The following is a 13,281-nucleotide window of genomic DNA, read 5'->3' as shown; positions in this document are numbered from 1 at the left end:
GCGGCGCAGATCCAGGTGCCCCTCTCCCAGCCCAAACCTAGCCCCAGCTGGACTTGCTGGGGCCAGAGAAGGGGCGCCTATCCTGAAGCCCCAGCACCAGAGTTGCTGAAGCAAGGAGAGGCACCTTTCCCCCAGCCCAGGGGATGCTGCGGGGAGAGAGAGAACTGGGGGTAGTCCTCTCTCCTGACCATAGCCCAGGAGCACCCTCCTACACCCAAAGTCCCTCATCCCCAGCCCCACCCCAGAGCCCACACCCCCAGCCAGAGCCCTCACACTCCTGGACCCCAACCCTCTGCCCCAGTCCTGAGCCCCCTCCCACACTCTGAACCCCTCGGCCCTACCCCCACCACATCAATTTTGTTATGTGCACCAATATGAAGGTGATATTGGTGCACATAACAAAATTCATTCCGCACATGGGTGGGAAAAATTAGAAGGAACACTGGCAGAGAGTACTACAAATTGCTACCCGTATGAAAATTTACAGTGTTTTCTATATACACTTAAGAAATAGATCATGTAATTGAAGACTTAAATAATGCATCCACACAAGGGGACAGAACTATGGCTGCAGATTTAAACTTTCGCATTATATTTTCTAGGTTTTTTTGGTGTATTTTTTTAAAGGAAAAATAATCAATACAAATGCACACATACTGCCCAGGAAAAGAAAAGAGGAACAATGCAAAATCATAAAGTAAGATCTCCAAGTCTAGCAGGCTTACAAGTTCTGCTGATGATCAATTACTACCAGATGAATGTGGCACTTGTCTGCATGCTGTCCTAGCAAGGAAACTACCCAGGGCAATTTACTTTAAGTCCGTAGATATCCACTTTGTATCTGTGGATATTTGCAGACCATTTTTGTAGATTGCGGACGGAGGCAGATCCAAATTTTATATCTAAAGCCCTGCAAATCCCCTGATATCCACTTTATGTCTGCAGTTATCTTCATCCACTGATGCGGATATCCATGGATCATTTCTGCAGGATGTGGATCGGAAGCAGATACAAATTTTGTATCTGCTCAGGGCTCTGTGTCAGCGCAATGACTTTCTTGTTAACATAGAGAAGTAATGTACTGCTATGTTCGCACTGACTAAATAAAAAGTTTTTTGACAATGAGATAGCAATCTTGGTGTAAAAACTCACTTTTTTGGCAGTGATGACATAACCTGCTTCCACAAACCCAAAGCTAGAAACCTTACTAAAGCCTGCACACACACTATGAGGCTTATAAGGCATGCCACAGCATTGACCCTGGAGTTATATTTGAAGGATTAAATGTAAAGTATTTTACATTCAGATTGAATAAAAAATATTGTATAAATTATAGAGTAGCTAGGGTACTTACAGTGCCCTCTAGCTCCGAATACAGGCCCGACCAAAAACTGAAAGTACTTTTGTCCAGTTGATACAAACGAGATTTTTCAAAGGTTTCCGAATCCATGATCTGTCCTAATTCCCATGGGACATGTGTTGTTGTTCTATATACCTTCCTCTGAAAGAGAGAAAGACATATTAATATTAAGACGGTGTAGATGAGTCAAAATGGCTTTTGTAAAGGGATATCATGTCTCACCAATCTATTAGAATTCTCTGAGGGGGGTCAACAAACATGTGGACTAGGGTGACTTGAACTTTCAGAAAGCCTTTGACAAGATCCCTCACCAAAGGCTCTGAAGCAAGTAACCAGTCATGGGATAAGAGGGAAGGTCCTCTCATGGATCAGTAACTTGTTAAAATATAGGAAACAAACGGTAGGAATAAATGGTCAATTTTCACACAGGAGAGAGGTAAATAGAGGAGTCCCCCAAGGATCTGTACTGGGACTCATGTATTCGTAAATGATCTGGAAAAAGGGGTAAACAGTGAGGGGGCAAAGTTTGAAGACAATTCAAAATTACTTAAGATAGTTAAGTCCAAAGCAGACTGCAAGGGATTACAAAGGCATCTTACAAAATTGAGTGGGGACTATAGATACAAAATGATTGGGTCTAAATTAGCTGTTACCACTCAACAGAGATCTTGGAATCATTGTGGATAGTTTCCTGAAAACATCTGCTCAATATGCTACTGCATATTGCATATTGCCAAAAAAGCAAACAGAATGTTAGAAATAGGAAAGAGATAGATAATGAGAAAATATCATAATGCCACTCTACAAAACCATGGTACACCCGTACTTTGAATACTGCATGCAGTTGTGGTCACCCCTCTCAAAAAAAGATACATTAGAATTAGAAAAACTACAGAGACGGGAGAGGAAAAATTAAAAAGATTGGGATTGTTCAGATTGGAAAAAAGATGACTGCAGAGGGATAAAATCATGAGTGGTGTACAGAAAGTGAATGAGGAAGTGTTATTTAACATAACACACAAACCAAGGGAGGGGGTGTCACCCTACAAAATTAATATGCCACAGGTTTAAAACAAACATAAGTACTTCTTCACACAACACAGTCAACCTGTGGAACTTGTTACCAGGGAACATTGTAAAGGCCAAAAGTACAACTGGGGTAAAAAAATAGCATTAGATAAGTTCATGGAGAATAGATCTAGCAATAGCTATTAGTGAAAATGTTCAGGGATGCAACCCCATGCTCTGGGCATCCCTACCTCTGACTGCCAGAATCTGGGCCTGGACAACAGAGGATGGATCACTCGACATATTGCCCTGTTCTGTTCCCTCCCTCTGAAGCATCTGGCTCTGGCCACTGTCAGAAGACAGCATACTGGGTTAGACAGACCACTGGTCTGACCCAGTATGGTCATTCTTATGTTCTAATAAAATTCTATATTAGATTTGTTATTCTAATTTCAGTAAAGATGAAACAATATCCTGTACTAGGTTTGTGTGATTCTTTATGTATCAAAGCTACATGCAACAGAATCTATAGAATAACTGTTGTTCTCAAAACCCTGTCAAATGACAAATGTAAAGCCAGAATGATTTATTATTTCAGAGACAAGAAGCTGACATTGGAGTTGCTTGTCTGTCTATTTCTCTTATTTTAAAATATGTTCAAAAACGGTTTATGAAGATCCCAGGAATGCTCTGTCTCACAGAGCATGACATGGAGAGCCATGGTGATGACTGAGCAGAATCTAGGCAGAGGATCAAATTCTGCCCACCAATCCCACTGACTTCACTAGAAGTACCATGCATGCAGGCAAGGCCTAAATAATGCCATAAGCCAGCGCTTTAGTATCATATTGGGGAAAGGTAATTGTTAGAGCTCCGGGTCCCCCCCATTCCCACCTTCCACCACATGCTAGAAGCTTTACGGGCTTCTCCTGATTTCCCGCGCCAGGAGCTCTGTGTGCTCCCCGTTTCCCCCTCCAGAATCGCCGCCACCTTCTCGGCCCCTGCGCTTCCCACTCGGCAGGGCACGAGGCGGACAGACGCGGCCGGTGCTCTGGGCGGCCGCAGAGGGACTTCACCGCCCGCTGTGCCCTGCGCCAGCCGCCCTGTGCTCCGACCCGGAGCCCTTCCCGCACCTGCCGACGCGCCAGGAAGGCTTCCCACAGGTACACAGCCCAGGAGAAGAGCAGCACGGAGCAGAAGATCCGCTTCTCCACGGGCAGCTCATCCCAGAGCTCCCCCAGCAACGGCAACGCCATGGCGGACCGCCCCACTCGCAACCACTGCCACCTCGTGTCCTTGCCGACTTCCGGCCCGGCGTCACTGCAACCCCCTCCCCCCCACTCCGGCTTCCGGCCCGGCGTCACCGCAACCCCCTCCCCCCCACTCCGGCTTCCGGCCCGGCGTCACTGCAACCCCCTCCCCCACCACTCCGGCTTCCGGCCCGGCGTCACTGCAACCCCCTCCCCCACCACTCCGGCTTCCGGCCCGGCGTCTCCGTAACCCCCTCCCCCCCACTCCGGCTTCCGGCCCGGCGTCACCGCAACCCCCTCCCCCCCACTCCGGCTTCCGGCCCGGCGTCACTGCAACCCCCTCCCCCACCACTCCGGCTTCCGGCCCGGCGTCACTGCAACCCCCTCCCCCACCACTCCGGCTTCCGGCCCGGCGTCTCCGTAACCCCCTCCCCCCCACTCCGGCTTCCGGCCCGGCGTCACCGCAACCCCCTCCCCCCCACTCCGGCTTCCGGCCCGGCGTCACCGCAACCCCCTCCCCCACCACCCCGGCTTCCGGCCCGGCGTCTCCGTAACCCCCTCCCCCCCACTCAGGCTTCCGGCCCGGCGTCACCGCAACCCCCTCCCCCCCACTCCGGCTTCCGGCCCGGCGTCACCGCAACCCCCTCCCCCCCACTACGGCTTCCGGCCCGGCGTCTCCGTAACCCCCTCCCCCCCACTTCGGCTTCCGGCCCGGCGTCTCTGCAACCCCCGGCTTCTAGGCCGGTGTCATCGCAAAACCCGCCGGTTTCTGGCGCCAGTGTCACCGCGAAACCTGCCCCTGCTGGCTTTCGGCCCGATGTCACCACAAAACTGGCTTAAGAAAAAGGGGGAGACTAAAATATTTGTAATACAGCATCACCATCTATTGGATACTGCATAGAATACAGTCAGAACCGGGGAGCTATTTGCTATGTTTTAGCCATCTGGAAAAATATAAAACCATTGCTTGTAAAGTTTGCAGGTGACACACAGATTGGTAGATTGGTAAATAATTATAAAAATACGTTAATTTACAGAGTGGTCTAGATAGCTTGGTAAGCTGAGTTCATTCAAGCAACATGTTTTGTTTTGTTTTTTAATGTGGCCAAATGCAAGGTCATACATCTAGGAACAAAGGTTATAACTTTCAAAAGTGGCCCAAGTGACATAAGACTCATTGACTTGATGTGTTTTTGAAGAATTTACCCAAAGAGTGTAGTGTCAAAAAGGCATCCTGGTGGCTACGGTCCATTAAAAGTCCAGTTGGCGGTGCAGCGAGGGCCAAGGCAGGCTTCTTGCCTGCCCTGGCTTCGTGCAGCTTCCGAAAGTGGTCACCAGGTCCCTGCGGTTGGCCCCTAGCTGTCCAGGGAGGCTCTGCATGCTGCCTGCGCCCCAAATGCCAGCTAAGCTGGGAACCATTATCAATGGGAGCTGCGGGGGCAGCGCCTACAGGCGCGAGGGCAGTGCACGTCTAGGGGCCGTAGGGACCTGGTGGCCACTTCCTGGGAGTGGTAAATGCTGCTGGGACCCCACACCTTGAACCCCCCCACACACCCCAACCCCCTACACCCCAGCCCTGAACCCCCTCCTGCACCCCATACCCCTCATCCCCAGCTCCACCTCAGAGCCCACACCCCCAGCCGGAGCCCTCACCCCCCACATCCCAACCTCCTGCTCCAGCCCAGAGCCCCCTCCTGCACCCCAAACCCCTCATTCCCAGAGCCCCCACTCCCTTCCACATGCCAAACCCCTTGGCCCCAGCCCCGGAGTCCCCGCCTGCACCCAAAATCCTTCCTGGAGCCTGCATAATCTGTATGTCTAGGGGCCTCTGCTGGTATAGTGTTAGAGGCATAGCTGTATTGACAAAGTCTTTTACTGTAGACTATCCCTAAGTATGAGACAACAGATGGATACAGGCAGATGGAGAAGTACAAAGAAATGATGAGGCAAATTTTCTAAATAGACAAGGAAGATACAGGGTAGGGGAAGGCATGCAAGCAGCGTGAATAATCCGATAGCAATGAATGTGATGTCAATGCCATGATTTTGGAGGGCATGGGTTTAGTTAGGTGGGAATCAGCTAAATAGAAATAGAATCATAGAATATCAGGGTTGGAAGGGACCTCAAGAGGTCATCTAGTCCAACCCCCTGCTCAAAACAGGACCAATTCCCAACTAAATCATCCCAGCCAGGGCTTTGTCAAGCCGGGCCTTAAAAATCTCCAAGGAAGGAGACTCCACCACCTCCCTAGGTAACTCATTCCAGTGTTTCACCACCCTCCTAGTGAAATAGTGTTTCCTAATATCCAACCTGGACCTCCCCCACCGCAACTTGAAATAAAAGGGAAGGGGAAGAGGAGAGGCTAGGAGGGGTTGGTGTGTAGTGAAGCTGAGCTGAAGAGACTTGGAGGGAGGGGAAGCTGTTTGAGCAAACATCTAATCAGCACAGGGCAGAGAAAGAATATTTTACAATTTTGACTGTAATGTCCAAAGGTGAAAAAGGTCCCTGCTTTAGCTAGTTTGGTTTCTACTGGCTGGAATCTCTGACTGCCTACTTTCTGCAGTTCTTCCTCAAGGCCATCTGGCAGGACAGGGAAGAGAGACACTGTCCAATCTATTAAAAACTCAGGAGGGTATTAAACAGCATTTACAAAGGATATTTTAAAATGAGCAGGCCCTGATAACTTGCCCACAAGAATCCTAAAAGAGCTGGCTCGGATCTCTGGTTTACTGGTGTTAATTTTAAGTAAATCTTGGACTACCAGGGAAATTCAAAAAGACTAGAAGAGTGGCAATGCTGTGCCAATATTCAAAAAGGGCAAGCAGGATGACCAGGGTAACTATAGACTGGTGACCCTGACATCAACCCCAGGCAAAGTAATAGAAAAGCTGATAAGGGTTTAATCTGAAATATAATTAAAGGGTGAGACTATAATTGATGCCAGTCCACAGCTGCAAGAATAAGCTGCTACAAGCCAGTGTAACAACTGCTATCAAAGCATTAGAAAAATATGCAGATATGAGAGCAAGGGGAGGGACTGACTGACTGGCTAAAGGCATCATTTATACCAATCTTGAAGAAAAATGATCCTACCAATCCAAATATGATATGAGAGATTTTGAACTGCACTATTCTGTTTCCTAAGCACAGCACTAAAAGTATTGCCCTGTCACCATTGACTGAAAATAGGGGAAGAACTAAAATAAGATTAACAAAATTGGCAGGAAATAGGGTGGCAACAACAGACCATAACATTAAGATGCATGAATTAACAATTAAAGGGAGATGTTGTTTATAGTTTCATAGTTGTGGTAATTTGCTGTGTGTGGAATGTTGGCGCATAGCCAAGAAAAATGAGTTAGCAGTTTGACCTTAGTATATAGTTGGTCTTTTGGCAGGCAGACAAACAAACGTGGCCTGAGATCAGATAAAGGTCACTCCAACATTGCAGGGAAAGGTCAGTCAGGTATGCTCAGTGCAAAACTAGGTAAGAGTCACCAGACCATAATACTAAACAGATCATAATACTCAGGCTAGTTGTGCAACTGCTTTGATTGACGGCCAGCATTTAGCAGTTATAATTGGTCTATAAGAACGGACTAATCAAAGAGGCTCTAAATGTGATTGGAGGATAGAGTATGCTAATATCAAAATTGGGAAACAAGCCAATTTGAAATGGTCTAGTGGCTGATAAACTGAAAAAAAGATAGGCAGTCAGCAGGCAAAAGTCAGTGAAGATAGGGAGCCAGGAAAAGAGTAAGCATGCTAGCTATAGTGTAAAACAAGGATAGAAATAGGATTAATGAATATGTGTCTGTATGTTTATGTGACTAAAGATGTGTTTGTATTATGAATGTTAAACTTTATACATATAAAACAATGTCAGATTTAAGATTGCTGGCAGCAACTGATCACCGCATGCAGAACGCAGCTGCTTAGTATTGCTCTCACTATATGTTTATCATTTGGGTAATTTTAACTTGTACCCAAAAATTGTGTTAAGGGATTTATGTTTTGATTTATGTTTAGATTAATTGTTGACACGGGATCCCTGGGGTGCAGCCCGGGACCGTGGGACTGCTGTGCCCCCTTTACTCTCCAGCCTACGCTGTCTCTCATAATGCTTTGATAGTGACGAGCACCAAACCCCTCCAGGCACTGTTATCACTTAGCACAACAGCATGTGGAGCCCCACAACCAGCTAGATTGCATGAATGGCCCCAGATCAACTCATAAATCACCCAGAGAAAGGCACCAACCAAATCCCTCCAGCTCCCAGCCTTGTATCTCAGGAATATACCATCTTGCACTGCTCAATACCTTTTCTTAAGCAATGCAAATTATTAATTGGTACATCACTTCATCAATGGAAAGTGGATATACACCAGCCTTTGTAAACATGAGCAGATTTACCAAACACTTCAGGCATACTCACTGGTAAAGATAACAGTAAAACAAGTTTATTCACTACACAAGATAGATTTTAAGTGATAATAAGTGATAGGCAAAAAGTCAGAGTGGTTACCAAAAGAAAAGAAAAGAAAATATAAGCATGCGGTCTAAATTCTCAACCCTATTAGACCGGGCAACATCTAGATTAAGCAGTTTTTCTTCATCCCACTGGATATTGCAGATCATAGTACAGAGGTTTCATCCTTGAAACCTGGGCCAGTCCCCTCTGTTGGAGTCTTCACTCTTAAATGAACAGCAGTCTTTTAAAGCTTTTTTTTTTAGCAAATTGGCTCACAGTTGCGCAATCACGCTCTCCGGCAGGAAATTAAAAACCAAAACCAAAAAAAAAAAAAAAAAAAGAGAGGCCACACCCCTGGAAAAGCCCCCAAACAAGAAACATGCTACTTAAAGAAATAAATAGGCAATTACATACACAAAGAAGCCAATATACGCTTACTGGGAGCGGACTTGGCAACATCCTTGTTGCTTGCAGCATAGGTGGGGGAAGGAGAAAGGCCAAGCATGGGGCCACGGTGTTGTTTCATACTCTTAGTCCATGTGCTTGGAGAGTCCAGGCATGTGGGCCTTGCTGAATCACTCCTGTGAATGAGTCACTGAATTGTAACTCCTCTGCGGGACAATGGCTGGTGATGTCTGTTCGCACACACTGGTTACCTCTCTTGTCACTGTCTCTGGAGAGCTAGTATCTGGGCGCTTCCCAAACTCACAGCATATTTTAGTGACAACTATTCAAAACATTCTCATAACTTTGTATGCATTAATTATGTACATATTTAGATAGAAGAATGACTTTCAGCAGATCATAACTTTTCCCCTGGTACCTCACATGGCATGCTTTATATGGAATATCACAATTATATATAAATGAGGAATACAGAATCATAGAATCACAGAACAGGAAGGGACCTCGAGAGATCATTGCGTCCAGTCCCCTGCACTCTAGGCAGGACTAAGTATTATTTAGACCATCCCTGACAGGTGTTTGTCCAACCTGCTCTTAAAAATCCCCAATGATGGAGATTCCACAACCTCCCTAGGCAATTTATTCCAGTGGTTAACCATTCTGAGAGTTAAGAAGTTTTTCCTAATGTCCAGCCTAAACCACCCTTGCTGAAATTTAAGCCCATTGCTTCTTGTCCTATCATAGAATATTAGGGTTGGAAGAGACCTCAGGAGTCATCTAGTCCAATCCCCTGCTCAAAGCAGGACCAACACCCACTAAATCATCCCAGCTAAAGCTTTGTCAAGCCAGGCCTTAAAAATCTCTAAGGATGGAGATTCCACCACCCCCGTAGGTAACCCATTCCAGTGCTTCACCACCCTCCTAGTGAAATAGTGTTTCCTAATATCCAACCTAGAGCTCCCCCACTGCAACTTGAGACCATTGCTCCTTGTTCTGTCAGCTAAGAACAGCCTAGCTCCAGCCTCTTTGGAACCCCCTGTCAGGTAGTTGAAGGTTGCTATCAAATCCCCCGTCACTCTTCTGCAGACTAAATAACCCCAGTTCCCTCAGCCTCTCCTCGTAAGTCATGTGCCCCAGCCCCCTAATAATTTTCGTTGCCCTCCGCTGGACTTTCTCCAATTTGTCCACGTCCCTTCTGTAGTGGGGGAACCAAAACTGGACGCAGTACTCCAGGTGTGGCCTCACCAGTGCCAAACAGAGGGGAATAATCACTTCCCTCAATCTGCTGGCAATGCTCCTAGAGGTTAAGAACAACAAGTTTTCTCCCTCCTCCTTGTAACAACCTTTTATGTACTTGAAAACTGTTATCATGTCCCCTCTCAGTCTTCTCTTCTCCAGACTAAACAAACCCAATTTTTTCAGTCTTCCCTCATAGGTCATATTTTCTAAACCTTTAATCGTTGTTGCTCGTCTCTGGACTTTCTCCAATTTGTCCACATCTTTCCTGAAATGTGGTGCCTAGAACTGGACACAATACTCCAGTTGAGGCCTAATCAGCACGAAGTATAGTGGAAGAATTACTTCTTGTGTCTTGCTTACAATACTCCTGCTAATACATCCCAGAATGATGTTTGCTTTTTTTGCAAGAGCGGTACACTGCTGATTCATATTTAGCTTGCAATCCACTATGACCCCCCGATTCCTTTCTGCGGTACTCCTTCCTAGGCAGTGATTTCCCATTTTGTATGTCTGCAACTGATTGTTCCTTCCTAAGTGGAGTACTTTGCATTTGTCCTTATTGAATTTCATCCTATTTACTTCAGACCATTTCTCCAATTTGTCCAGATCATTTTGAATTTTAATCAACATGGGGGTAACAGGATGCTGTCCCAAGGTATAGAATCTAAAAATTGTATCAAGGAAGGTTGGTTACACTAACTAAAGAAAATACTTTGTTTTGGAAGAATACTGCCTGGGTGTCATAGAATCAAAAAAGATTAGGGTTGGAAGAGACCTCAGGAGGTCAATCACTTATTATCCGAGGGCTGTATCAGTGTCCTCCCAAAGGCAGCAGGTTTAAGCTGTAGCAGGAAGTTTTTCCTACGTTTCCTGCAAAACCATGGCAATTTCTCTAAAGCTGGCCCCATTTCATCTTACAAAAACAGATAAATTAGTCAACTGATGGGAACCTCTGGTAAATCCAGGAAGGGGTAATAGGTGAGCTATTGTGGTGGTATCCTGGGTCTGTTTTGGGGGGTAACAAATATTACAAAGGTATAAGCTTATTCTCAAGCTTATTTAGTTGGGGTTGGTCCTGCTTTGAGCAGGGGGTTGGACTAGATGACCTCCTGAGGTCTCTTCCAACCCTAATGTTCTATGATTCTATGATTCAATACTGGGAAAAATTATAATGAAAGTAATTAACAGACTATGGCCAGATTTAGGCCTTTTTGTCATTTTCATGGACAGGATATCAAGGCACAGCCAGGTCATGGAGTCATCTGGTATGGGGACTTGGAGGTGGCATCTCTGCACAAGCACTTGAACATTTCACTGCTGAGTGTGAAGCAGCTGGGATAAGAATCAGCACCTCCAAATTGAAGGTCTTGGTCCTCTCCCGGGAGAAAGTGGACTGCTCTCTCCAGGTGAGGGCAGCAGCTGCCCTTAATGGACGAATTAAAGTATCTAGGGGTCTTGTTCATGAGTGATGGCAAGTGGGAGCATGAGATTGACCGGTGGTTCAGTGCGGTGGTGGCAGTGATGCAGGCACTGTACCAATCTGTGGTGATGAAGTGGGAGCTGAGTTCTCAGACGAAGCTCTTGGTTTACAGGTCGCTCTATGTCCCCATCCTCACCTATGGTCATGAACTTTGGATAATGATTGAAAGGATGAGATCACGGGTACAAGCGGTGGAAATGAGGTTTCTCTGCAGGGTGATTGGGCTTACTCTTCGAGATAGGGTGAGATCAGCTATTTGGGAGGGCCTCAGAGTAGAGCCGCTACTCCTCTGGATTGAGAGGAGCCACTTGATGTGGTTCAGGCACCTGATAAGGATGCCCCCTGGGAGACTTCCATTGGAACTATACCGGGCACGTCCCACTGGGTGGTGGCCCTGTGGCAGACCCGGGACATGCTCCTGGCTAGCCTGGGAATGCTGGGGAATCCCCCAGGAGAAGCTGGAACCCGTTACGGAGGAAAAGGAGGTCTGGTCCTCCCTACTCTCCATGCTGCCGCTGCGACCCTCCCCAGGAAAAGCGGCATTATGGAAAGTTCTTTTGGAGCTCCAGATTATAAAAGCTATGTACAAAGATTCCTACCATATTGTAATAATTGTTGGAAAATTAAGCAACTGGTTCAAGTCAAAGTTTGGTGTAAAGCATTTAACACTTGGGCCAGTGCTGCAGTATCTGATATTGTCTTTCCCTCCTCATTTAATAATGGTCCTATCTTGTCCTTGGTCTTCCTCTTGATTCTTATGTATTTGTAAAATGCTTGTTACCCTTTATATCTCCAGGTAGTTTAATCTCAGTTTGTGCCTTGGCCTTTCTGAGTTTGTCCCTACATGGTTCTGTTGTTTATATTCATCCTTTGTAAACTAACTTAGTTTCCACTTTTTGTATGACTTTTTTTTTTGTTTCAGGTCACTGAAAACTCCTTTCTTACCATGCTTCCTCACTTTCCTATACATTGGGATAGTTTGCTCTTGTATAATAACGTGTCTCTGAAAAACTGCTCAACTCATCTGAATTCGTTCTTCCCGTAGCCTCGCTTGTTAAATTCTGCCTTCTTGAAGTCCACTGTCTTTATTCTGCTCTTTTCCCTTCTTTCATTCCTTACATTTCATGATCACTTTCACTCAAACTGCCTTCCAACTTCAAATTCTCAACTAGTTCCTGTTTGTCAGAACCAAATCTAGAATAGACTCTTCCTTAGTCACTTTCTCTACCTTCTTTACTAAAAGGTTGTCTCCAATGCATTCCAATAACTTTTTGGATAATTTGTGCCCTGTTGTATTGTTTTCCCAACAGATGTCTGGATAAATAAACATAGAAGAACAATCAACTTGGTTTTATGGGGAAAAAAAATCTTGTCAAACCAGATTTCATTCTTGAAGACATTGGAAGTTTGGTTAACTATGTAGATGTAATATACTTAGACTTTGGTAAGGCATGACATTCTGATCACAAAATTAGCACTATACACTATTGATAACATGTGTTAACAGACTTGTGAATTGGCTGACACCTCAAAGTAGTTGTCAATGGGGAACCATCATCAAACAGGGGTGGCTTCTAGTGGGCTTTTTCAGGGATCAGTACTAAAACCCAATGCTGTTCAACATTATCAACAATGTGGAAGTAAATAAAAAATGGCTGTTGATAAAATTGCAAATGACAAAGTTTGGGGAAGAGATAAATAATGAAGACAGGGCAGTCATACAGTGTGATCGAGATCACTTATTATCCTAGGCCAATCAAACAAAAGGTATTTTAATACTGCCAAATGCAAAGTTATACATTGAGGAACAAGACACCCAGACCATACCTACAGATCGGGGGACTGTATCCCAGAAAGCAGCAACTCTGAAAGGGATTTAGGGGTCGTAGGGGACAAGCAACTCAATATGAGCTCCCACTGATTCTGTGGCAAAAAGGACCAATGCAATCCTTGGACATGTAAATAGGGGAATCGTGGATAGGAGTAGGGAGACAATTTTACTTTTGCATAGAACATTGATGCGATTGATACTAGAATCCTTTGTATGCTACTGGTGTCCACATGTTA

General features: G+C 45.7%; 1 protein-coding gene across 6 annotated transcripts in view; it reads right to left on the bottom strand.

Annotated features, from left to right (window-relative positions):
* Nucleotides 1-3,803, bottom strand: part of ZMPSTE24 (zinc metallopeptidase STE24) — a 114,257-nt gene extending 110,454 nt beyond the window's left edge. For 2 of the 6 annotated variants that reach the window (XR_002889769.3, XM_065576789.1), the window contains exons 1-2: nt 3,502-3,792; nt 1,355-1,501 (exon numbers count right to left, since the gene is read on the bottom strand). Coding sequence is in view for 5 of the 6 variants with exons in the window: in XM_065576789.1 (XP_065432861.1) it covers nt 1,355-1,501; nt 3,502-3,624 (270 nt within the window). In the remaining variant the exon portion in view is untranslated. Of the gene's footprint in view, nt 1-1,354; nt 1,502-3,262 lie in introns of all 6 variants that reach the window. The other 4 variants (XM_065576790.1, XM_005309380.3, XM_005309379.4 and 1 more) reach the window with 3 other exon arrangements.
* Between the last annotated feature and the right edge of the window lie 9,478 nt (nt 3,804-13,281).

Source organism: Chrysemys picta, chromosome 23 (genome assembly GCF_011386835.1).
Source record: "Chrysemys picta bellii isolate R12L10 chromosome 23, ASM1138683v2, whole genome shotgun sequence".
NCBI lineage: Eukaryota > Metazoa > Chordata > Testudines > Emydidae > Chrysemys > Chrysemys picta.
Note: the sequence above shows the minus strand (reverse complement) of the source record. Positions and strands in the feature narration are given on the sequence as shown.